This window comes from Xyrauchen texanus, chromosome 15, assembly GCF_025860055.1.
Source record: "Xyrauchen texanus isolate HMW12.3.18 chromosome 15, RBS_HiC_50CHRs, whole genome shotgun sequence".
NCBI lineage: Eukaryota > Metazoa > Chordata > Actinopteri > Cypriniformes > Catostomidae > Xyrauchen > Xyrauchen texanus.
The window spans coordinates 25,654,052-25,680,921 of NC_068290.1; the positions used below are offsets into that span (position 1 = coordinate 25,654,052).

At 38.5% G+C, this 26,870-nt stretch overlaps 2 protein-coding genes across 4 annotated transcripts in view; one reads left to right on the forward strand and one right to left on the reverse strand.

The window, feature by feature from the left end:
• Positions 1-21,108, forward strand: part of LOC127656456 (glutamate receptor ionotropic, kainate 5-like) — an 83,586-nt gene extending 62,478 nt beyond the window's left edge. For 2 of the 3 annotated variants that reach the window (XM_052144793.1, XM_052144795.1), the window contains 15 exons: positions 2,783-2,961; positions 4,915-4,968; positions 5,564-5,725; positions 5,824-5,976; positions 11,184-11,288; positions 11,769-11,876; positions 12,031-12,234; positions 12,424-12,537; positions 13,683-13,792; positions 13,898-14,071; positions 14,202-14,367; positions 14,493-14,718; positions 17,336-17,464; positions 17,937-18,103; positions 18,267-21,108. In XM_052144793.1, coding sequence (XP_052000753.1) covers positions 2,783-2,961; positions 4,915-4,968; positions 5,564-5,725; positions 5,824-5,976; positions 11,184-11,288; positions 11,769-11,876; positions 12,031-12,234; positions 12,424-12,537; positions 13,683-13,792; positions 13,898-14,071; positions 14,202-14,367; positions 14,493-14,718; positions 17,336-17,464; positions 17,937-18,103; positions 18,267-18,872 — 2,657 coding nt within the window. In that variant the 3' untranslated portion in view covers positions 18,873-21,108. The remainder of the gene's footprint in view (positions 1-2,782; positions 2,962-4,914; positions 4,969-5,563; positions 5,726-5,823; positions 5,977-11,183; positions 11,289-11,768; positions 11,877-12,030; positions 12,235-12,423; positions 12,538-13,682; positions 13,793-13,897; positions 14,072-14,201; positions 14,368-14,492; positions 14,719-17,335; positions 17,465-17,936; positions 18,104-18,266) is intronic. The other variant, XM_052144794.1, reaches the window with a different exon arrangement.
• Positions 21,109-21,470: 362 nt separating this feature from the next.
• On the reverse strand, positions 21,471-25,240 carry LOC127656487 (nectin-2-like). The gene is made up of 7 exons (XM_052144834.1): positions 25,124-25,240; positions 24,908-24,980; positions 23,486-23,848; positions 23,291-23,399; positions 22,588-22,628; positions 22,316-22,347; positions 21,471-22,103 (listed from the first exon to the last, which is right to left on the reverse strand). Exons 2-7 carry the CDS (start codon positions 24,963-24,965, stop codon positions 21,906-21,908), a joined length of 801 nt encoding a protein of 266 aa, XP_052000794.1. The 5' UTR covers positions 24,966-24,980; positions 25,124-25,240; the 3' UTR covers positions 21,471-21,905.
• Positions 25,241-26,870: the final 1,630 nt, after the last annotated feature.

Below are 26,870 nucleotides of genomic sequence, written 5' to 3' on the forward strand. Positions count from 1 at the left end.
TTAGCACATAATCAGTACACTCTACAACATGAACAAGACTTGCAACAGGGGAGGGATTGGGGGTGGAGGTGGCCCAGCACAGGCAAGCAGCCATCCGGACCTGCAGCCATGTTCGGCGCTGGTCACAGACCCGCCTGTCAGACTGGGGGTACAAAGCGGCTAGGCGAGGGATAGGGTATCGGGCGGATGATTGCATATCTGTATATATGTGTAAGAGTTCATGTGTGTGTAGGCCTGGAGAGTCGCTATGCCAGCATCTAATCTAGGTGCCTCAGTCCGCAGGGTTGTCATAGCAATACACAGCAAGTTGCCATGGAGACAACCTTGATCAGGTCCCAGACATAGTCAACAATCACCAGGTGTCTGGGGAGTCGGGGAAGGAACGCGAGAGTGGCTCACTGCAGTGCTCTTCCGGGGGAGTTGTTGTTCCAACAGCGGCCTTGGCCAAGGCCAGTGCTGGTTGAGGGCGGCCGAAACAGATAAGATTGGGATTGTTTGGTCTTAAGGAGAGTAGCCGCATTCTAATTTACACGGCTATTCTCCTGGTCCATTTTGGTCTCTGAAACGATCCATTTGCCTTTGCAAAGCTGTGAGCATCTCCATGATGTTATCCGTATTTTGGTTCATAGACCCAGTCTGAGTTACTCTGCCAGTTTGGGTTTTTGCCGGACAGGACCGTAGCATCATCTTTCCATGTCTGTCTTGTATTTCATTGTCTGTCTTTGTGTGAGAGCACGGCTTCGGATAAATTCCCTGCTGTTTGGTCTGTCTTGTTTCATGTCCGGAGCATGGTGTCTGGATCCTGACTTCCTGTCTGGTTCGGTTTCAGTTTGTGTCGGGATCCGGACACTCATGCTTCATGTTTTGTCTGTTATTGACGTGAGTGCATAGCGCTTATGTCATCTAGACAAAATGCACTCACATTAATAGTTTGTCTGACTCTCGTGAACATGGGTGCACATTGCGCTGCGACGCCCGGGTCACAAGCTGTCTTGTGTGTCATGTCTGGAGCATGGTGTCTGGATCCTGATTTCCCTATCTGGTTCAGTTTCAGTCTGTGTCGGTATCCATGTTCTGTGTATGTCTCTCATGACCGCGGATGCGTGTTGCGCACACTTTGCGCTGCACGCCCAAGTCTTCATGTTGTGCTGAGGTTCGGTCAGATCTGTTTGAGATTTCGGGTTTGTGTGTGGCTGAAATCTCGCACAGGTGTCCTGTCTTGTTTTTGTCGCCTGTTGCATCCTTTGTGTGGCATTTGCCTCAGGTTTCGTTTAGTGTGATAATGCATGGCATCACTTTGTTTGGCATTGCTACGCATTCACTTGTCTTGTTTACCGGTTGGCATGAGCGTATCTTGCCTTACTGTCTTGGCGATGTGCACTTATACCATTCAAGTGTTTCGTTGTTTTGTGAGAGCACGTGCCTTTGTTTTGTTTCTGTATCGCATTATCTCTGCGGTCATACCCTGCCTCATGTCTGCCCAGTCTTTATTATATTAGTCTAACCTGCCCTGTCTCATTAAACTGTTGATTTCTCTCCCTATTTTAGTCTCCACATGTGTGCTGTCCAGTGCCAGTTCATCTTGTGTATTCGGTCGGTCCTGTTTATCCAGTCGGTCATGTCTGTTGGTCAGTCCCTGTTAACTGGTTCGTGTTTATGTTTATTCCCTATCCTTAAACGGTCCGGTCAGTCCTGCAACCAGTTTCCCCTGCCCCAGCCAGGATTGCCTTTTTCCCCTTCAGGGTTCTTTATGTGTTTTCCCCCTTGTGGGAGTTTGTTTATTTTTGCCTTTTGTTTTCTGTATAAATAAATTCCTGTTTTTTGTGAACTCTGCACTTGGGTCCTGATCCTCATAATTTCCTCTGATCCTGACAATAAAGTTCCCAGTTAGTGTATATATTTATGATCAACATTTCTCTTTCCTCATCCACCATGCATTCTGGTATTGCCTTCTCCTCAAAGGATACACGTAATGCTTAGCCTTAGAATTTGGCTAAAACAAGGTATCTTATAAGGTAACATTATTAAGATGCCTATTGTACCTTTTAGAATAGCCTTTACTTAGTGCCTATGATGCCTTTAAATGCTGCACCCATAGGCAGCTCACTCTGTTTTGGAACAGAGCAATAGTCACTGTCACACATGAGTCATTAACCACATGTCTGGTCTGAGTCTGATAATGTTTATTTCAGCATGTCAGAGCATTAGTGAAGTGAACTCACTTTGTAATGCAGTCATTTAATTAAGGGAATAAGGAAGTAAGATGCTGAGAAAGAGACAAATTTGTGGAGCTAATGGGAATAAAGTGAAAGGAAAATCAGAATGAAAAAGTTAAATCAGTGAAAGAAAATGCAGAAGAGGAGGTAGTGAAAAAAACAGTGGCGGAGCTAGGGGTGGCCAGGGGTGGCCGTGGTCACCATGGACCGAAGCCTGGACATTTCTGTGCCACCACAGACTGATCGCTTTTGAAAAACTACTGGCTCCGCCCCTGGAGAGAAAGAGAGAATGAGAGTGTAGAGAGCATTGATTTCTCTTCTCCCTCAAGCTAATTAAAGTTTGGCTCTGGCTTTACTGCCTCAATCTGTGCATGCAAGGCTTCCTTGAGAGCATAGCTAGTTACTTACATTTTCACTGGGCATTTGTGTTGCCACAGACTCACACTGTCTTCACGTTTTCTTTTTACAAAAATAAAAAAAAAACACAAACACAAACCATCTCAGGTATTATAAGTCTTTCTTTATATGTACCTTGCAACTCCATCTCTTCCTGTTTTTGCCCACAGGTCTGCTGAGGCTGGAAGAGCTGATAAGGAGTTTTCTGATCTCTCGCGAGACGCTGTCCATCAGGATGCTGGACGATAACCTTGACCCCACTCCATTACTGAAGGAGATTCGTGACGACAAAATAGCTACAATAATTATTGATGCTAATGCATCTATATCTTACCTTATACTGAAAAAGGTATGCACAACATTGTATTTTCTGAATGCTGTTGGTTTGGCTTGTTTCACATTCATAAATTGCTCTTTGGTTTTAATTTGAAGATTGTGTAAACAAATAGTAAATCCTAATTTCCACTAATAGGGTTCATATTGGTGTTCCATTACTTTTTTAACATTAGAGTTTTTGGCTCTTGTAAGAAGTATAAGATTTATTACACAAAAATGTATGTAGCATGAAAAACCTCAGATGTTGTGACCTTCTCCAATGTATAAAACAATTAAAATCATACAACAGTGTCATAATTTCAATTCATTGTAGAAAATAACTTTTAAGTACATTATTTTACTTTTTTAATTACCAAATGCTATAAAATAAAGCAGTGCCTTATATTGTGCAACACTGTTAATGATTGATTTTACAATAATGTTCCATTTGTTAGCATTAGTTAACAACATTAGTAAACATGAACTAATGATTCATTTTTACATAATTTACTAATCTTAGCTACATTTTTATTTTTACATTGTACATGTTAACACTAATTAATGCACAATGAACTAACATCATAAACTAACATGATAAAAATGTTTAACAATAAATATTTTTATTTGTATTAACTAACATGAACAAACATTAATTAATGTTGTGATACATATATTGTTCATTGTCAGTTCATGTAACCTAATACATTAACTAATGTTAACTAACGGAACCTTATTGTAATGTGTTACTATATAAACAAATAGTATGCTATATAAACCCTGTTACCCAAGCTATTGTAAGAACAAATTAGCAAACAAATATTTGTATTACATTTATAGTATATATGTTTATAAGTATCAACTACAGTGATAGCTTAATTTAGGCTAAATTTGTAAACCTGTTACTTGCAACCCAATTACCCATTCTGCTATTCCTTTTTAATGTTTTATTCATTTATTTATTTAAATTTTGTCTACATAATTTATATGATTAGTTAACAAAAAAGAAGAAGATGAAGAAAAGGGAAATAAAAGAATCACACAAAACAGGGATTAAATCTGTATTCAGACACGTCCAAACTTTCGTCATACTCAGCTCAAGAGAAAATTGGCACTTCAAGGTCAAAAGATTTGTCAGCTAAAATCAGTATATGCTTTCTACATTTCTGAATTGCCCTACAGCAAAACAGAAATGCACAGCATGGCTGATTTTTTGGAAACATTTGATTAGTAATTACATTAAAATACTCCTAACCCTAACCCTACATCTAACCCTAACATTACTAAGACCAAAAGGTATGTGCTACCTCTTTGAATAAATGTGACATGAAAGGAACTATGTGTCCAATTTTCAAAAACATTTGATAAGAAAATACATTAATATACTCTTAACCCTTAGAGTTCACTTGTCTGAAAATTCAGCGCATTTAGTCTGACTTTAAGTGTTAAAATATTTTTAACTAACATGCTGATTTCCTGTGTGATCATGTTGATATTGGGTTGCAAAAATCAACTGTTTTTTCATATAAAATAAAAATAAAATAACACAAGTAGTACAAATAGTAATAAATAGTTGCCTATTTATAAAATATAGAATTTTGTTTTTCTGGCCCTATTGTTTTTTTTACCCTTTATTGATTGAAAGTGCAATACATTTTTCAGTAAAGCTTATAGACCTATTCCAGATTCCTGTCAGATTTTTTTCTTTCACATTTCTCTCTCCCTCCTCAATCTTTCTCTCTCTCTCTCTCTCTATCTCTCATTTCCAATACCTCATTCAGATTTTCTGACTTGTTCAATATGCCTGCATTATGTCCAAAATTCTGTTCAAGGACTCACTCTACAATGAGTATTAAAACATTTTTCCTAACCATGCATCCATCTCTCTCTCTCTCTCTCTCTCTCTCTCTCTCTCTCTCTCTCTCTCTCTCCTCTCTCATTCACACAAACACATATTTTCATGCTCTCTTTCTTCTTGCTTTTATTTTAGGCGTCAGAGTTGGGAATGACATCAGCATTTTACAAGTACATTCTCACCACTATGGTAAGGGAGCGGATGAGCTCTTTGCCTATTTTCCTGCAGATATATTCATGCCTGGAGCCCCAACTACTGTATTAACAATTTATCCTTATTATGCAAACCCCACTCACACTTTTCAACCCAGCCCCCCTCACAGCTCAAACTCTACACACATTACTATAACCTACAAACAGTACACACACTGTACGCACACTTGTCACTATTCTAGCCTAACATATTACTCAAACCTAATGCGCACAGTTAAAACCTCTAGTGACTAGTGTCTAGCCTCTAAATTTACTCGAACCTAATGCACATTGCACACTGGTGAAACCTTTACACTTTACATGCACTATTGAAACTTCTAGTTGCAACTTTAACCTAACACATTATACTGAAACTTATTCTCATGCACATACTAAAAACTCCACACACCATTCATAGCTTACACACAAACCATTCTTCAATATATCTGGAACTATATAATATGCACATTCTATTGTTAACCCCCCACCCCTTAAATCAGAGCAACAATATGTGTCTTTGCTGCTGTTTGATGCCATTCTTTTATGTGTGTGTGTGTGTGTGTGTGTGTGTGTGTGTGTGTGTGTGTGTGTAGGACTTCCCATTGCTGTGGTTGGATGATATAGTGGATGATCAGTCCAATATTGTGGGTTTCTCGATGTTCAACACCTCCCACCCATTTTACCTGGAGTTTATCAGGAGCCTTAACCTATCCTGGAGAGAGGGCTGTGACATTAACCCATACCCTGGACCAGCGGTGAGACAACCTCAAACACCAGAAAGGGCAGAAAAGCCCATTAAGGTTTCTTAAACACACTGCTCACATTTAACACTGTATATGTATGTGTGTGTTAGCTGTCATCAGCACTGCTGTTTGATGCGGTTCATGTGGTGGTGAGTGCAGTGCAGGAACTGAACCGCAGTCAGGAGATTGGCGTCAAACCTCTCAGCTGCACCTCTCCTCAAATCTGGCAGCACGGAACCAGTCTCATGAACTATCTGCGAATGGTGTGTATTTTAAAGGGACGAAATTACTGTCAGAAATTTAGCACTTTTTTGTCATTCCAAACCCATATCCCAATTAGCAAAATACACTCAGGCCAGTTCCAGTTAGATCCTCACCTGCTGGAGACTTAGCCCTTGGCCTGCTTCTTTCTGCTGTACTCGGGCCGGATGCCTGAGTACTCGATGCTCAGAGGTGGCAGCTGGTGACCTGCCGGCACTGCCGGAGTTAAGATGGAATTGGACCATAACTATACTGGACAGAGTGCCACAACTGGCCCATGTTCATTTCTGAATGTAACCATATGTACTGTGTAAACACTTATTTTTCCCTCCCTGATCATCACAATCAAGAACAATAATAGTAAAAAAAAAAAAAAAATAGTAAAGAAAAATACACATTCAACATATATTCAAGTAAACATATATCCATTCTCACTACATTCTTTCACTACTGTCTCTCACCTTCTTCCCTACTTGTACTTCTCTGAGCAATTTGAAGCTTTGTATTGCAGCACTTCTCATGTTATAGCTTCCTTTGGATGAATCACTATTGCTGACTTCAGGCTGTATTGTATATAAGTTGCTTCGGATAAAAGCACCTGCTAAATAAGCAAATAAGTGTAAAAAAAAAAGTAAACTAGCCTTACACGCTAGTCATAAATGCTGTCTCATATACTACACAAACATGTACTGTATATGTACAGTGCATTAACTTACAGAGTGCAAAAATCTTTCGGGCCAGTTCACCTTTAGCCAAGAAGCTGCCAAAGCTTCCCCATGATACGATACAGTTTCTACTGTTGAGATGCCCCCAGTTATTCCGTATTACACCTCCTGATAAAAAAAAAAATGGTATAACATGGTATTTACATGGTAAAGTCATGCTGACATTTACTGCCTTTAACTTACATTTACATACACGTTTACAACTTACCAATTTGTTCATTGTCGGGATGCTGCTTTCAGTCAGAGCAGACTAAGGAGGATGAAGTTCACCATCTTATTTCATCAGGTGTCTGAAGATTTAAATCTGCCATTGTGGCAGGGCGGAGGGCGGGGATGGGTTGTGATTATACACACCCAGTCCCTTATCAGGCTAATTAAGCCTCCAAGAGGGATAAAGGCCGATGCCAGACGGTGCTGCGAGAGAGAGAGAGAGATCATTTACGGACATGTCCATCATGTGTGTGTTTGTGTCTTTGGTTTAAATTTATAATTAAACTATTATTTACATTGCCAAGCCGGTTCTCGCCTCCTCCTTTCCATTGAACTACGTTACACTGGTGCCGAAACCCGGGAAGTAGGAGGGATGCCCGTTGCGGAGTCCTCGGCACTGCCGTCCACCCAGGGGAGCGCCGCTGCCATCCAGTAGACCGACCGTCCGGACGCGGTGAACCGTGAGGCGAGTGGGGACTGGACTCCCGACCGCCTGGAGCAATGGAGCCGCTGCTAGGGGCGGAGGAGAGCCCTGCCATCCCCCAGAAACGTGGAGGGGTCGAAGGAAGACCGGCGTCCACGAGGGGAGGAGGGAAGTGTCTCCCCGACTGCCTGGAGAGGTAGTGCTGCTGCCAGGGGCGGAGGAGTGTCCCCACGAGTCGGCGAGAACATGGAGGTGCGTTCTGACCACCGGGGTCGTGAGTCTGAGTCCGGTCCGCCCGGGGAGAAGCTGCTGTCGTCCACCTGAGAGGGTGGAGAAGTGATCAAGGACTATGCGGCGGTGTACCGGGGGCTCCCCAGCCTGAGAGAACGAGGGAGGAATATGGCAGGGCGGAGGGCGGGGCTGGGTTGTGATTATACACACCCGGTCCCTTATCAGGCTAATTAAGCCTCCAAGAGGGATAAAGGCCGATGGCAGACGGTGGTGCGAGAGAGAGAGATCGTTTACGGACATGCCCATCATGTGTGTGTTTGTGTCTTTTGTTTAAGTTTATAATTAAAATATTATTTACATTGCCAAGCCGGTTCTCGCCTCCTCCTTTCCATTGAACTACGTTACAGCCATTTCTTCATGGTCTTCACTGATGACACTTTAATGTAGATTATTAAATAAAAAATCAGTGCACTACATCAGTCATGAGCATATTGTCTTTATCTGTTTGTAGCACATTATGAGAATTAATAGCAGTAATTCAGTGTCTCAAAATACAGATTACAAAGCAACAGAATAAGTGTGATAAAATGTGATACTATTTATGTTGTTGTCTAGTTACTTACACTTCTTGTAAGCAGAGTAGGGCAACTGATGAGGATCACGCTTATACTGATACTAATTTGATTACCATTATTTTTTTATATATAAAAATATACTGCAACCACTGAAAACAGCTTTCAATTAGTTAAATTTGAGATTATTTTGAAAACAAGACACTTTTCTAATACTTACCAATACAAACTAATCCTTTTCAATCTTACTGATCTTTTATTGTCTGGGACATTTTCACTTACGGGTGTACTCACTTTTGTTGCCAGCGGTTTAGACATTAATGGCTGTGTGTTGAGTTATTTTGAGGGGACAGCAAAGTTATACAAGCTGTATACTCACTACTTCACATTGTAGCAAAGTGTAATTTCTTCAGTGTTATCACATGAAAAGATATAATCAAATATTTACAAAAATGTGAGGGGTGTACTCACTTTTGTGAGATACTGTATCTGCATATAATGTACTGTGCAAAAGCTTAAGGCACGTAAAGCACAAATCTGTGTCAGGACCGGGGTTCAAACCCAGAGTGTACTGCTAGCAACCCAGAGCACTAACCACTATGCTATAGAGCTGTGTGTACCCACACTGCAGAGAATTAAAAAAGGGAGGACTTGGGGAAAACAAAGCTGTCTTTACTTGATGTTCTTCTTGAATAAACACAACAAATCAATCATCAAAAAAGCAGGCTGAAGAAAGTACAGATCCTCAATGGCTTAATGCTGGCAAACATGTCCAAACGCATAGAACAAACTTCCCAAACAAGGTCAAAATATATGGGAGAAAGTCTGTCAATTTAATAAAAAGTCGGTCAAATGGGAACAGGCATTTACATAAGATCTGCCTAAACAAAAGAACTTCAAGACTGAGCAAAGATACAATCAAAAGCAGGACTTACACACACACACACACACACACACACACACACACACACACACACACACACACACACACACACACACACACACACACACACACACACACACACACTAACAAGACAGGCACAGGTGATATCATTGACCTAATAATGAACAGGAAATTAGGAGGAAGTTGTGGAAGGACTTGTGCTCTAGGTTCCCCTCTGCTGGACAGACCGTGGTGTGACAAAATATTGGTTAGTGAGGATTTCCTTAAAAATAATGCCATAAATTGTTTTCATTTATCAATTAACGTCATACAAAGTCGAGTAAACATAAAAAAAGCTAAATCAATATGGTGTGACTTTTGTATTCAAAACGGCACCAATTCTCCTAGGTACTACAGGACACAGTTTTTCTTGGTTGTTGGCAGATAGGATGTTTCAAGCTTCTTGGAGAATTTGCCACAGTTCTTCTATCTATTCCGGCTGTGTCAACGGCTTGTTTCCCTGTTCATCTATTTTATTATTTTTGCCAAAGAAATGTTTGGGAGTCTAAAATTTATATTTTCTAATGACTTTCTAAAGCTGAAAATATAAATAACCATCTGAAGACAATTTTTTTTGTGAAGCATCTTATGTGGCAGCATAAATATATATATATTTATACAGTGCATCCGGAAAGTATTCACAGCGCTTCACTTTTTCCATATTTTGTTGTATTACAGCCTTATTCCAAAATGGATTAAATTCATTATTTTCCTCAAAATTCTACAAACAATACCCCATAATGACAAAATGAAAAAAGTTTGATTGAAATCTTTGCAAATTTATAAAAAAAAAAAAAAAAAAAAAAATATTTATCTTCATTCAGATTCCTGGGCACTACCATCTCACAGCACCTAGAACTGGGTGAGTGGGTGACAAACATTGACTCCATTGTGAAAAAGTACTGGCAGAGGTTGTACATTAAACATGCAGTTTACAAATGATCCGACATAATAGATGGTGAAGTATATTCATTTTATGGCAGACATAATGCAGCCTAATAAAGATCAATCCAAGCCGAATCATTGCCAGAAGCGGCCCAGACAAAGTGGCCTGATCTGGCCCAGCTGTGTTGAGCCAGAAACGGCCCAGTGCTTTAGCATCATAACTAAAACACACCTGAGGCAGCTGGCTACGGGCAACAATCGGCCTGGATTATACCTGCCGATGCCGACTCTGAACCACAGGCACCACTAGGCTGCTGAGCTCGGGCCTATTACTACATGCTATCTGGGAAGGCTTTCTCTCTTATGCAGAACACGAAAGAAGAAATTTCTATGAAGACAGCCCACTGTCATTTCAAAATAATGGCAGTGGATATTGCCTCATTTTAAACCTTTAAAATGGACTCAAAAGTATCATGAAAGTAGTCCATATGATTCATTATTTTTAGCACTAAACAATGCACCAACACAAGCTTCTCTCATAGCACTTAAGAACGTGCAACAAATTCTAAACTGTATTTTTTGAAAAGGTAAAGGGTCCAGAGCAATACACAGTCAGAATTCCTTGCTACGGCCCTGCTTTTAGGTCCTTTTTTTAAACTTTAAAATAAAGAACTGTCCACTATATTGAAAAGATAGAAGTTTATCTTCATTAAAACATCATCTTTGCTCCGCATAAGAAAAAAAGTCATATGGGTTTGGAACAACATAACAGTAAGTAAGTTACAACAGAATTTTCATTTTGGGTGACCTGTCCCCCAAATATGAACTACCTCTTCCATGTCACCCTGTTCATTGTTCTCTGCTTTAGAGAAGGCCTATGTGTAATTATTAGATAACATTTCTATGAAAGACTGTTTTTAACTCTTGAGTGAAATTTAACTTGTTGCACTTCAGTGATGATTAAATTCTTCCATACATAGAGTGCAAATGACTGTGTGTGCTCCAATCAGTTACAATCAGCTTTGTTCTGATGAGTTTTTAGAAATCAGCTACAATAGAATAAACAGTTATAATGTCAAATTTAATGTGTTAACTGTGTTAAAAAAAATAGCAGACATTAATTGTCTGCGTTAACACGTTAACTTGAACAAACAATTGTTTTCTTTTCTCTTTCTATCGCTCTCTGCCTTTCTGTCTCTTTTCTTATGTTTTTGATCAGGTGGAGTATGATGGATTGACAGGTCGAGTTGAGTTTAACAGCAAAGGTCAGAGGACCAATTACACTCTCCACATCCTGGAGAAGCACAGGGGAGGCCACAAAGAGGTCACACACAAACACACGCACGCACGCACACACACACACACACAGACACACACATACTAAATAGGTGCATACCATAAACTTCAGTTGTTTTTATTTTAAGCTAATTATACAAACTCCAAAAAGTTGTTTTTCTATCATGGTGGAGAATTTACTTGGACTTTTATTGTTCTTATATGGATAATTTTTCTTATATGGATAATTTTTTCTGTCCCTAAACCTAATCCTCACACAAACTTTTTTTTATTTTAGATTTTACGTACAAAATTATTTAGTATGTTTATTAAACTGATTTCAGATATTAAACTCTCTGGGGACAGTTGGTTGGTCCCCACAATGTAGGTGACTTCAGGTTCTGCTATCATTGTCAGGACATTTCCCCACTCTAAAGGCAAAAACTGACCCACACACACATTCCTTTTGAATAGATGTAACAGGTTTGTTTATTTTGATTACTTCATTTCTTATCTGTCTCTATGTTAGATTGGGATCTGGTACTCGAATAACACTCTGCTGATGAACTCCACCATTCTGGACATCAACATCTCTGAAAATCTGGCCAACAAGAGCCTCATCGTCACCACCATACTGGTGAGAAGCAACAGCCCCTAAGAATCATCCACTATGATGACAACTTTTGCTCACACAAAGTGTAACCACATCTGCATGGTGTGTGTGTGTGTGTGTGTGTGTGTGTGTGTGTGTGTGTGTGTGTGTGTGTGTGTGTGTGTGTGTGTGTGTTTAGGAAAACCCATATGTGATGAGAAAAGTGAATTATCAGGAGTTTGAGGGGAACGAGCAGTATGAGGGGTTTTGTGTAGACATGTTGAGAGAGCTAGCTGATATCCTCAAGTTCACCTTCCACATTAAACTGGTGGACGATGGACTGTACGGGGCACCTGAACCCAATGGCTCGTGGACGGGCATGGTGGGAGAGCTGATCAACAGAGTATGCACTAGTACTCATCACCTCTTTCCTTTCTGAATTAATTATGGAAATCATACTGTTGCATTCTGCTCAATTCTGTTTAGTTTTATTATTGTGTCTAAATATTGTAGATGTTTCTATTCTGCTTTTTGATGTTTTTGTCTCTCTCTCTCTCTCTCTTTGTTCCTCTTTCTTCGTTCTTTGTTGCAGAAAGCTGATTTAGCGGTAGCTGCTTTTACCATCACGTCTGAGAGAGAGAAGGTCATTGACTTCTCAAAACCCTTTATGACCTTGGGCATCAGTATTCTCTACAGAGTCCATATAGTAAGTCACACTCACATATTATACACACACTCAAACAAAAAAACTGGTAAGTGTTATTTAGGCTATATCTTTCCTCAGTAAACAGCTGATTCTGCTTCTGATGGAACAGAATTAAAGTTGAAATGTGTAACTAGCGTCATCAAATGGAAGTTCAAAATAAACATTGTTTTTTAGACTTATTTATGAATACACCCTCCATCTGCCATAAAAAACAAACATACATAAATTAGATAATCCCACCCCAAACTCACTCCATTAGTAATGTTGCTGTGTCAAGCTGGATGGGCCGCTCAAACATACAGCAATTTTGGAAAGCACTACAGAGGCACAGTGTTTATAGGGAGTGTGGATGTAGCATCATTCACATGCAATAGTTTTGAAGCTACTGATGCCATTGTAGAAATTCACTATTCACAGTGAGCCATGACTTATTTAATCCAAGAGTGAAAGTGTCCAACAACAGGGCGGTTACTCGGCTGGTTATGTGATCCTAACATTGCACCCCTCAAGAAGGGGACACACTACATATAGAATTAAACAGGTTTTAGAAGGTTACTGATATGATTACAGTCTTTATCTCATGTGAGTGCTCATGACTTTAGAGATGTTTCAAAATTCCAGTAAATTTCTTGAGGAGTAAAACTTTTTTAATGAGGAAAAAATGACTGAGTACACATTTAAGATGGGTTCGGAGAAAGTATTTTAACATTGAAAATAACGATATACTGTATATCAGCTTAAAAATCCATATTTGGCAACTCAGTGATGTTTTGCGCTTTGATCAATAGTCCTCTCTTATGGTGTGAGTACAGCATGCAGGACTAAAACTGATTTGAATGAGAGGATGAGATTATACATATTGGGTACATATGCCCTGATGTTGGTATGGTAACATGTTGCCGAGCAACAAATTTCAGCTCTCTTGGAACATCACTTATCCAACCACACTGGGAATGTTGTATCAAAGATGGTATATAATAATGTATAAATACATGTATCATACAGAAATTTATATTAAAATTCTATAAAAAATACATTTTGCAATACTACATTTACATTTATTACTGCACACTGAATATTGCCAGTCTACCACTTCCCTTCCATCAGTTGCATACATTTACCTGTCTTTTCTTGCTGTCTCTAAGGGCAGGAAGCCAGGATATTTCTCCTTCCTGGATCCCTTCTCACCGGCTGTTTGGCTCTTCATGCTGCTGGCTTACCTTGCTGTCAGCTGTGTGCTTTTCCTTTCTGCTAGGTACACACAAACACACATCAACAACACGTATAAACATAAAGGAATAAATTGTTACATACACTCTACAGTTATTATCCTAAATATCTCTCTCTGTACTTGTTTTAGGTTGAGTCCGTATGAATGGTATAACCCTCACCCATGTCTGCGCGGGCACAAAGACCTGCTGGAGAACCAGTATACTCTTGGAAACAGCCTGTGGTTTCCTGTAGGGGGCTTCATGCAGCAGGGATCTGAGATCATGCCCCGAGCCCTCTCCACACGCTGTGTTAGTGGGGTCTGGTGAGTATGAGCGTGTCCATATATGTTGGTGATGGTCATTTCAATGGAGTCAGTTGACACTGAACAGCTATGGGCTTTTTGTTCCATCATTTATTTCTGGTCTCTCAGTCTCTCTGTTTCTCTCTTCTAGGTGGGCATTCACTCTCATAATAATCTCCTCATACACAGCCAATCTGGCTGCGTTTCTGACCGTGCAGAGAATGGAAGCGCCAATCGAATCACCTGATGACCTGGCTGATCAAACCAACATCCAGTATGGCACCATTCATGGAGGAAGCACCATGACCTTTTTTATGGTACAATTCATTTAACACTCAATTTACACACAGTTTATACTGTACATAGACATGTGTACACATGTAGGAGTCTCACCATCTGTGTGCATCACACTGTTTATGTTTTTACTCTCCCCTCCTCTCAGAACTCTCGTTATCAAACGTATCAGCGGATGTGGAACTACATGTACTCTAAGCAGCCCAGTGTATTTGTGAAGAGCACAGAGGAAGGCATTGCAAGAGTCTTAAACTCCAAGTATGCCTTTCTCCTGGAGAGCACCATGAATGAGTACCACCGCAGTCTCAACTGCAACCTCACCCAGATCGGAGGCTTGCTGGACACCAAGGGTTATGGCATCGGCATGCCACTGGGTAAGAGACAATGGGAGGAGGAAACAGAGAGGAGAATATATGGGACCCAGTGTAGCACTGAGAGATGCATATTTGGGGTACTTTACCCATAATAAAAAAGGGCCATATATGTTCAACTTTTGCTAAGACATGTAAAAATGCACAAGAGAAATGAGAAAACTGACAGCATCAAGCAGAATTGCAAAAAAAAAAAAAAAAAAAAAAAAGTTACACTGTCTGTTAAGCCCATATTTATAATGCATTGTAAAGGCATTATAATACGTTAGTAATGTCTCATAATACACCTTATAATATTTTATAAATTAATACATTATAATAATTACCTATTCATAGTTATACCTTAGAGTATAATGCATTATAACTCAAGCAATGTTTAATTTTATCTGCAGAAGATATAATGTATTATATATTTGTAATATACATTATACAATACTTATTTTTAAGTGGTTATAAGACATTACAAGTCATGCTGGAAGTTATGCAGTACACATGCACAAAAAATGCAAAATAACACACATTCAATAAACATTTTTAGATATTAAAATATATCAGAAACTCTAAATATGTAATGTTGATCACACATGTAGACAATCTTCTTGGGTGTTGTAATGTATGAATGTTACACATTTATGTAATGGTTGTTTATAAGAAGATATTGCTTATTTAACTTAAAGCAGGCAAGGCCACTTATAATATGAGCACGTCAGAAAGCTTTTTGACTGTTTACACTATGCTGCTTTTGCATGATAGCACTTATACTATTAATTTGATTAACTTCTGCTGCGTTAAAATCTGATGTTGCTTGTATTATAATGCATTATACTCTAATGCAGGGTCGGGAGTCTTCTTTCACAAAGGAGCAAATTTGTTTTATTTTTGGTTGCTGGATTTTTTTTTCAAAAGAGCCATACCACAAACGAATAATTTAATATTTTAAGTTTTTCATTAAAATACAATGTTTATATTGCCCATAGACTACTCAAAAACAAACAAATATGCAAATATTAATAGGTAACATGTTGCAATATGGAATTGAGTGTTTGTGCGGGTCTCCATAAAATTATTGCATTTTACTTAACTTTTGGGCTGAGCAATATGTAAAAAACTATTTTATGATAATCGCATTTAAAATATCAATATCCAATCATATGTTCAATCCCCAAGGTCGTGAATATTTTTGCTTTATTGATTTTGCTTTCAAAATTTAATTAATTTATTGAAACACGAACAAAAGCCATTTCTAAATTCAAATTGCATTTTAAACGAAACAGAAAAGCAATACAAATAACAAAGTGATAAAAAAAATCGTATATATAACCACCTCCACAAATCCAAACATTTACCGTCTTCAACGGCTCCATTTGCCATCAAGCAAGTATCAAGTCAAGTCAAGTCAATTTTATTTGTATAGCGCCTTTCACAACACACATCGTTTCAAAGCAGCTTTAAAGAAGATCAGCATTAACAGACTGTAATGTCTATAAAGTCGATGAATCATCATTGTGCAATTTAGATAAAATACAATTGTTAATCGTGTTTAAAAATAATTAAATAATAATTGTATTGATAACCCCAGTGAGCAAGCTGTAGGCGACTGTGGCAAGGAACACAAAACTTCATAAGATGAATCAGTATGCAGCAACAGGTGCAAATTACTAGCATACAAATTAAGAACTAAAGACAATTATAAATGTAAAGATAATTATAATAATCATCATAATTAATAAGTCTAAATAATTCTTGTGTTCCCAAAAAATGCTGTCAAATGTGTTTGTATTCCGTTTTGGTCATATTTATGCTGCCTAAAGAAAAAAATAGAACTCAATTTTAGGTTCAAGGTGAACATGTCTTGTATTACTTTATGATTTAATCACTTTCATCTTTGTTTCTTTAATACAAAGATACCTGTATATATTACTGAACCTACGGAGATGTGTTCACAATGTGTAAGAGTGAACTAAACTCACAGTACCACAAGAGATGATCGGAGATCATTTGCAGCATTCTCATAGACTACATTATTCTTGCAAACAGTTTTCAGTTGAATGAAACAAAGAAAAAGGAGTGATAACTCTTTACATGTGCTTGTTTCATGAGACAGGGTTCCGTTGCACGCCTCTGAACAGTGAATCAGACACAAGCATTGACAATGTTTGAAAGTAAAAAGAATAAGTTATGTCCAGTCTTTCAACTCTGAAAAGCAATTAACCAAATTCTTGACATATCTGTGTGAGGATACCAGAAAGGAAGATGGAAGGAACATGACAGAATTATCGGTAAAGCACTGTTTAACACAAAATGAGATTTTTTTTATCTACCTAGAAAAGTATTCCCAACTAAATATTGTTTAGCATTATAGCTGAAATAACAAACTTGTTTTTACTGAAGCTTTAAAAAAATTATGCTGCAAACATGTTTAACATTCTTTTATACAAACTGATTGACAAGTGGAAAAGATTTTCTGCTATAATTGACTCTTAAAACAAAAAACAGAAGTGTATTACAGAAGTAGATTTTGCACTAAGGACACAAATCACAGACACTTCATGCTAAATCACAAAATACATACATGAGCATTACTCTCTCTCTCTCTCTCGCTCTCTCTGTCCCCCCTCAGGTTCCCCATTCAGAGATGAGATTAGTCTGTCAGTGTTGCAGTTGCAGGAAAATAACAGGTTGGAGATCCTGAAGAGAAGGTGGTGGGAGGGTGGGCAGTGTCCCAAAGAGGAGGATCACCGTGCCAAAGGCATGAATTCCATTTACACCACAACTCAGACACATTTCACACACTAAATCTTAAATGAGAACCAGTTCTAACACACATGAAGTTGTGTGTTCATGTTTTAGAAAGTATATATTTTATACCATCTTTTTTGTGTAAGGAAAGCCAGTAGTGGGTGAAGATACAATGGCATATTTGTAATTTTTTAGGACCAAATGTCAAAGCCAAAGGATATTAATGTAAAATCTTATATCACATACATTGTGGGAACCAGCCATCTGTCCCCAAAAGGAAAACTTTATAAAGTTTATAAGGCTTAGAAAACATACTAACAATTCAATAAAAATGTTAAAATACTTTTATGGGGTTTTTGGTGTAGGTGTAGGGTCAAGGTAAAAAAAATATAATTAGCATTAGCATGTCCCCATTAAGCAAAACAAATGTGATTTCATATGGATAGATTGTGTTAATTTGTATGTTTAATTAATTGTTTCAGGTCTTGGGATGGAGAACATTGGCGGTATATTTGTGGTTTTAATCTGTGGGCTGATTATTGCTGTGTTTGTGGCTGTTATGGAGTTTGTGTGGTCCACACGCCAATCAGCTGAAACAGACGAGGTACGGCCTCTCTCCTGCGACCGCCCATATCACAGTCAAAATACAGTAGGTTACCAAAGCAACCCACTAACTATTTACCTTAGTGTTCTAGTGTGTCATAGTGGAGTTCGTGATTGTCCCACTGTGTGCATGCCTACCTGTGTAGATGTCTTGAATACATTCTAGAATTTGTCAACATCTTTCATTTATAATTTTTTTTTCTATTCAGATGTCGGTGTGTCAGGAGATGTTGACGGAGTTCCGGAACGCTGTCTCTTGCAAGAAGAGTTCTCGTCTGCGCCGCCGTCGACCCCTTTCCAGCTCTTTGTCCCTTCGTCACCCCACCCGCATTACTCTAGGGGCCCCGCGTCCTCTGCGCCTTGTCAGAGAGATGCGCCTTAGCAATGGAAAGCTCTACAGTGGTACTGGACCCCTAACAGGAGGTTCAGGGGCTGGAGGAGCCCTCCCTGACATGGGCCCAGGGCCTCAACGACTCTTGGAAGACCCGATAAGTGCCAACAGCACCCCTGCATCAGCCCTGGGTCCACCTGCAGTGACAGTGCCTCTGCCACGGGGCTGCACCCATGTGCGCATCTGCCAGGAGTGCCGGCGTATCCAGAGTCTCCGCACAACGACCTGCACACGCATCCCACCCTCCTCAGCCCCTTTGCCTCGCCTGGCCCTGCCCCCTCCACAATCATCATCAAATACAGACAGCGAAGGTGGTGGGGGGCACAGCCCTTGCCGGATAGGCCACTCCCCACCAGCAAAAGGCTGCACTTTAGTGCCACCTCAGTCTAGCATCAAAACAGACTTAATGGGAGAGCAGAAATGAGACATAGAGAATAAAAGGGGAAGAGAGATTGAAAGAGAGAGGGATGAAGGATGAAGCAAAGTGGGGAGAGTAAAAGTGACATGGTTTTGTAATGTTTGCCCTTATTCATAATCATGTATTTGAATCTTTTCCTTTTTCCTCTTTTTCTTTTGGATAGCCATGTGTCATATTAAGATTTTACTTTGTACTATTGAACTATAGTGCTAAACTACCCTACAAAGCCAATGTAAAGTTATTTAGTTTTTGAATTTAATATTTCAATTTTTACAATTAGGTTTTTTTCTTACTGAATCTTAGCAAAGTTGGGACAAACCCATCTGTAACAGACAGATCATAGTCCAAGAGATTTCGGTCATAGATCAGAATGTGTATTTATTGTGTTATGTCTCTATAACACTCCTTGAAAAAAAAGAAATAACCTTAAAAATGCAATGGTAAAGGTCTAAGAGAAAACTGTCTGCTTTTGTCAACCCACAACTAAAGATTTAGCAATGCTACCACTGTGAAACTCAACAGATTGCACAGGGATGCTAAACTTCCCCCTGATTCTAGTCTTCAGGCAGCACAAAGACACACACACACTCGCTCTCTCTCTCTCTCTCTCTCTCTCTCTCTCTCTCTCCTATTGGCTGCATTCTGTCTGTGTTCAGAGCCAAATGGTGGCACAGATTCTCCTTCCTCTCTCAGACTGAACTCTCTCTATAGTCAAACACAGGAAGTAGCACAGAGACGCTCTCTTTTGGATGTCATTCTCTTTAATGATACCAGAAAGATCAGAGCCAGACAGCAACAGAACGTGAGCACACTTTAATGGAGGACAGTAAAGCATTGTGAAATACACAAACTTGTTAATTAAAAAGATATTCTAAACAGATATTCTTACTTTTCTGTACTATACACATTTTTTAATTCACTGTCTGTGTAATTTAATTATGGGATTGTGTTGACTGATTTGGAAATTAAAAATAGAGCTACTTTATTGATACTGAGGAGATTAACTCTGACTAAAATGTATGTTAATGGTAATGAGGAGCTGTTCATTCATTAAAACTTGAATTCTGGATCTGTCTAAATCAAACTGCATTTCATAGAACTTCATGTAAGCAGCACTGTACACCACACATAAATCGACATACACAGAAATATATATATTTAAGTAATATCACATGAGCAAGAGTGCAATATGTGATGTATATGTGAGATGTGATTCGGCCGTAGGTAATTACAGCAATGCTGATGTAGAGCCATATAGCACGATTGCGAGTGTGATATTGCTTATCTACAACAGTTCAATGAACAAGTAAATAAAAACTAAAATTGAAAAACCGAGTAAGGTCATAAAAACGCATTTGTGCATGGAACTACTTTCTTACGCGATGAATCAGAATCTATCGTTGCTGGTTCAAAACAAATGATGCATCCAAACCTCTGTTAGTAATTCAAAAAGTTCACTTCAGAAATAGTATCACGGCTTGTGTTGTTTCTAACAAGTTATTGGATATACAAGGATGGATTGATGGGTGTTTGTGTCTAGGTGTCTTTGTCTGTATGTGTGTGTGTGTGTGTGTGTTAGAGAGAGAGAGAGAGAGAGTGTGAGAGAGAGGGAGAGACGGGGCGTATGTGATAATCTGTTGTCACTCCCAAGCAGATATGCTGTCAGCGTTCTGAAGGTAAGCTTTCTCGGCGGAAAAATACTGTCCAAGCGGGGATATTTCTCCCTATTTCTTGGTAGCTGCGCAAGAGTCGATCACTATACACACAGCGATGTCCTCTGCCAATTTTAAACAGTGTGTATCCAATTTGGAAACTCGGTAAGTGCCTCAAGTTCTTTAATCAAACAGTCCGTTGTGTCTCTCAGCTGCAATGAGCCTTAATCCTGAAATTGTTCATTTAAAGCCATTTAAAACAATGTCCTAGCTTCATGTAAGCAGCACTGTACACCACCTAGATACCAGCGATCATGGAGCACTTTTCTATGTAAACAATGACTAACGGATTCACTTTACATCACCAACTGGCTCATATTACACACCAAAATTATCTTTTGCACCACCTGCTGGCTATCATATGTAATTTCAAAAATAAAGACAGTAACTCCTAACAGATATATACTGCTCTTACACCTTAGTTTAGAATGGCACGAACACAAGCGGAGTGATACACACAGTGAAGCGTACGAGTGCTGATCCTGTCAGACCATCAGTGCTCATGGAACATCTCTCGTCCAATCAGATTTGAGGACTGGAGCTAACTGTTGTATATATATATATATATATATACATTTCTGTGTCTGTCGATTCAGCATAAAGTATGAATTTATACACACACACACACACACACATACAGATTTGCATATGTTTCAAAAGGGCATCATAACTTCTTTTTAATTTGTATATTTCTAAACAAATTTTTGGTGTATTAAATATTTATGTTTATTCACACTAATATTACATTATCGCTATATTTTATGGTACAGAGGGTATTTTAGATGAATGTACAAAGAGTCAAGACTCAGTTTAAGGGGGCTTCTCCATGTGAGTGATCATCTTATGTCAAAACTAAAGACTATGAAAGTCCTCTTTAACAAATTTTTTCCATTTCTTCCACACACACATATTTTTATTTTTATTTTATTTTTGTACTAAAAACCAATAAGCTGTGAACAGAATAATTTTTCAATTTTCTACAGAAAATTTTGACACTCAAAATTAAAATCAAAGTTTAGTTTGAAGAAGCAAGCACAGAAAAAAGAAAAAAGAATACTAAGGAATGAGTGTTCACTATTCAACTCCTATGTATTGTAATCAATAGATTTCTTTCTTGCTCTCTTGTTTCTATAACAAGAAAATTGTCAAGAGGATTACATAGCAAACACAGAGATGTGTTGCTGAAGTCATCATTGCGAAAACCTCAAGTCTACTGTTAAGAGGACAAACAAGCTTTATTCCCAAACACTGAGTGTAGCTATTGGGTCATTTTGGCAGGCTAATCATTAGAAACACAAAACAAATTATCTGAAATTTGTAATGAACATCAGTCTCTTTTCACCTGTGCATACACAGATTCCTGCTCTGCTGTGTGGTCACCAAAAGCCTGTTGATTTGCTGAGCCTCGCAGAGATGATGATCCAGAACGACTGGAGAAAACTGCTGCATATTCCACATCAGCCTTTGACAAGTTTTTATTGACTCTGCCTGGTTTGAGTATTGTGACATCAGCGTATGTGACATCCTAATACAGGTAAAAGGATGTTGAGCAGTGAACAAAAAATGCATTTGGATTTCATTCATTTTCAAGAGCATTTGTCTATTTGATTTTATCAAATACTATTTCACTTGTTTATGAGCTTCTGGTTCAATTACATCTCTCACTAAAGAATTAATACCGGCTTTTAACTTCCTACTGTTAAAGTGAGATGTATTAATCTTAGCAGAACTTCTTACCTGTTGTGGAACATCAGGCCTCTGAGTCACATCTAATGAAGAGGTAAAGTATTGGTAAACTCACAGCATTAATCAAGGTTAAACAGAATGCTCTCAGAGGACAAATGGAGGCAGAAGTGTAGATGTATGGATGAATGAATGACTTAAAAAGTGAGTCACTTAAAAATTACAGCACAATGTGGACATTCCTAATTAAATTGTTATTTAAAACATAAGAATACTTGAATGGAACATTTTCTCTTGGATAAAAGTTATAAATGTGTTGTACTCACAATAAGCGGAACTGGTACTATAGCCGGCATTGACAGCTCTTCTGCCATTTGTACAGTAGTTAGAAAAAAAGAGCATGAAGTGTTGTTAGTGACTATTAATAATTACTACTGCTGAATACTGATACAGAACTTAATGTGAATCTTAATGTTATTTTGTATTTTTGTAAATTACTGTAAAATGCTTATATTTAATTAATCTTTATGTTGTTCAAAACCCGTTTGACTTAAGTTTTTTACTGTGGAAAACAAAAGGAAAGAATTTGAAAACTGTACTGATTGCTTTTTTCTATGAATGGGGACTGAAGCTTTCAAAGGACACAAATGTGAACTAATTTTGGCTTGTTTCTCAACCAAAGCTATCATATGGCTTCAGATGATTTAAAATATAGTGCATGACTCATAAGTTCTACTTTCATGATACCTTTATGGTGCTTTTGCCTTCGTTTTGAAACTTGAAACTTTGTTCTTTGTTAACAATACAGTTTTCAGAATTTCTCCTTTTGTGTTTCAAGGAAGAAAGTCAAACAGGTTTGGAACAACATTAGAGTGAGTATATACATTAGAGTGAATAATGACAGAAATTAATTTTTTGGGTTAACTATCCCTTTAATATTGACAACTGATATGGTATTTTCATTAGTTCCAGGTTTGGAACTGCAACACTGCAATTCCATAGTTATTGAATTGTGATTTAGTCACTTACCGTCTCTTGATCAGGAATAAATATCCCACAAAAGCTAGAATCATAATGACTAGCATTACAACAGTCAAAATCACAGCAACCTCAGAGGTAGACAGCACAGGAGGCTTACCTGTGGGCATGATCAATACTCAAGAGTTAATAATAATAATAATAATGGCTTCTTTTGACTACATTTGAATGAACTGCCTTACATACCTTCTATGACTTTAAGAGTGGTTTCTCCTTTATAACTCCCACTAGGGAAGACTGTATATTCACAGCTATAAACTCCCTGATCAGACTTTTTCACATCTTTGATGATGATGGAAGCCAGAAAGGAGATCAGAGAGGAGTTTTTACTGAAGCTGACTCTGTCTTTCAGGAATGTTTCATGGATATGGATGCCAAGTTTTGGACTAAAGATGATAATTTTCAGAGATGTGTTTTCACTGGAATGATTGATCAAGTTCCACTCAACTTGTGATAGTTTATCTTCTGGGTTTGCATTATAGCTGCATGGCAGAGTGACATCATGACCTTGGTACCCAACAACCTCAGGAACAGTATGAATTCCATGTACTGAATAACAGAGATTTCAAACAGAAGAAAATCCTCTTAGTTTGCCTAATTATTCACGTGTCCAAATAGGAATTTTCTTATGGTAATAGAAAAAGTGACTGCACAGATATAGTTAACCTGCACAATGAAACATTCTATTAACTTGTTACCTAGTGTACCTTGAATGCCTTACATACATTTATTTATTATGAGTTAAATGGTAACACTTTATAACAAGCTGTTTATTAGTTAAAATTAGTAAATGCATTAGGTATCATGTACTAAAAATTAACAGTAACATTTTACAGCAATTATCAGTCTTGATTTATCAAACTTCTCTTTCCTTGTTTGTTTAAATGTAAATTTACAGTGCACAGAGTGGATAATTTATACAAATCGATAGTTAAAGAACAGCATGTAGTTTTTTGATTATAAATATCTACATCATCAAAATGGCTTTCAAAGTAATTTTAAACAGCACAAGTTTCATCAAGACAAGTGGGAGGAAATACACTCAAAGGAAATAGGAGCCAAAATAAAGAGAATAGTTGCTAATTTATTTCAGTTCTAAATTTCAGTCAAAAGTAAATGGAATAATTTTAGCAAAAATGGAACAAACAAGTTTCCTGATTAATTGTAGTTTAAATATCAGGAGACAATAAATGTAATAGTCATTAATACTGTAATGACCACAAAGGTCTTTGCAAATATCTCAATTTACCTGATTTCATTGTAGTGGAAGTGGTCAAGATTTAGTATGAACACATGGAAACCCACTTAAAATGAAAATTCATTTTTAAACATAAGACTTAGAATATACTGTAAATTCCCTGCATTTGTCTGGTTTATTTATTTAAATGAAGATTGGTTGGTCAATTAAAAAGGTATTTATAGCCTAATGTTGCAAAATTTCAGCCATTAATTTGTGAGGCTTTTTTTGCACTTTGACTAAACATCAAACTGTCCCACTTTTGAATAGTTCACCCAATGAGTAAACCAAAAGAAAATGGCTGCTCGGTCAGCATATCGACTTCATTCTTTGATCTTAAAATGTGCAGAGAGAATTAAATAGTCACTTACCAGTTAACACTGTGCTGTGATACAGCATTAAATAAATAATCATATTATGCGAGTCCATTAAAAGCTTTTCAATCTAAAAACAAAAAACAAACACACAATTAGATTAGGCATTAGATTTGCTAACACAACTCCATTCTCTTAGATAAACAGATATTTGAAAACTGTATGTGTTCAAACACATAAAGGCCAGTTACAGCCAACCCAAAACTTGTTTACCTCTCCACTCTACAGCCTTGACAAATAAAGGTCATTTAAATAGCAATTGAAAAAAGTAGAAATGTTAAGAGTCATATTTCCTTGCAGCTGCATTTGTACACTGGAGAAAAAAAATTCTGTGGTTCCCCTTCTGTCACTCTCTCGAAGTTGTGTCAAAGGAAGTGACACAAGGGGTCTTCTTGGACGCCGAATCGTACCTCTGAACCTGAGAAAAGGCCAATGTCAAATTGGCAGACAGAATTTGCATGCCCCGCCCCGGACATACGGGTATAAAGGGAAGCGGGGCAGCGAATGCCAGTCAGAAAGTTTCTTTGGAGCCGAATGGTTGGGCAGCAAGCAGCTGAATCTCACTACTGTTCCACCCACCTTTACCAGCTGTGCAGTTCATGTGCTTATTCCTGTTTAAAAGAGTGTTCTCCTCCTAAAAGAGTTATATTTTCTCTAAAAGAGTCCGAGTTTTCCACTCACAAAAAGAGCAATACACAGCGGCATTGAACGTTCTTTTCAGGACGCGTCTTTTTCAAGATGCCTTTCCACCCCTGTGTTGTTCCTGGATGCAGGCGATTTCTCTCCAAGAACAACGGCCAAAGAAGCTGCCTCGTGTGCCTGGGTAGCGATCACACTGAGATGGCGTTCGTGGATGGTTCATGTTCTCACTGCGAGAACATGACCATGGCAACGTTGCGGTCGCGGCCCTCCTTCCTAACGGTGAATGCCACTTCAGCCGCCCCCCGCGTCACTCTTTCTTCCCACGGGATTGAGGATGATCCGGCTGGCGATGAAGACGATATGGGGATAGTGACGGGCTCGGTTTCGCCGGGTAAATCCCCACGAACCACCGGCCCCCCCAACACGCTCGTGTGCTTCCGTCCGGGTTCGAGATTGAGTGAAGTTTGACATGCCATTTATCTGATAGATATAAAATGGGAGGTGATGTCTCTCTCTTTGGCGTAGGCCCCGTCCGGCAGTCCGAGGGAGTTGTACCCGGAACCGTCATGTCCTGCCGGAGATAGGAGGCAGGGGCGAGGAGCCTACCCCCCTGCGCGACAGGGCTCAACTGGTGGTGGTAGGGAGGTGGAGGTTGCAGTGTTAGCACACCGAAACAGCAATGTGATAGATGGTGAGTGGATTATAAAGCAATGGCTTACGTGCGATTGGCTAGGAGTTATCCAGCTAATGATGTGATGATGTACACCTGCTGGTCTTCCCGCTAGAACTACGCTCCACTTCCATGACAACAACATTACTTCATATGAAATAATGTTGTTGTGAAAGAGAATGTTGAACTATTATTTTGGTTTTGGATTGAATACAAGAAGAAACTATTTTCACAATTGTCAAGATACAGCAATTGTACTGCATACGCATTTTACTTAAATATTTTACCACTGTATGAAATACACACAGTTTGTTCCATATGCATCACCGTGCCTTTTAATTAATTATACTTGTTGTATAATGTTGGTGATAATGTAATTAGAAGAACACTTTTTTCCTAATTTTACAGTCACAAATATTGAAATATTGAAGAGGTTCAGTTCCATCGTTGACATTGTTGTGTCCAATACTTTTGTTTATTTTTTATTTATTTTTTAGCTACTAATAAGACTGTTGCAGTCTAAGCTCCATTAAGACATTTTACCATGTTTAAAACCATTTCATGGATTTCCTCTGAATTTCCCCCCAAATCAGTGCAAAATATAAAAAATGAGGTCAGACTTTGATACAGATTCCATGTGTTGCATGT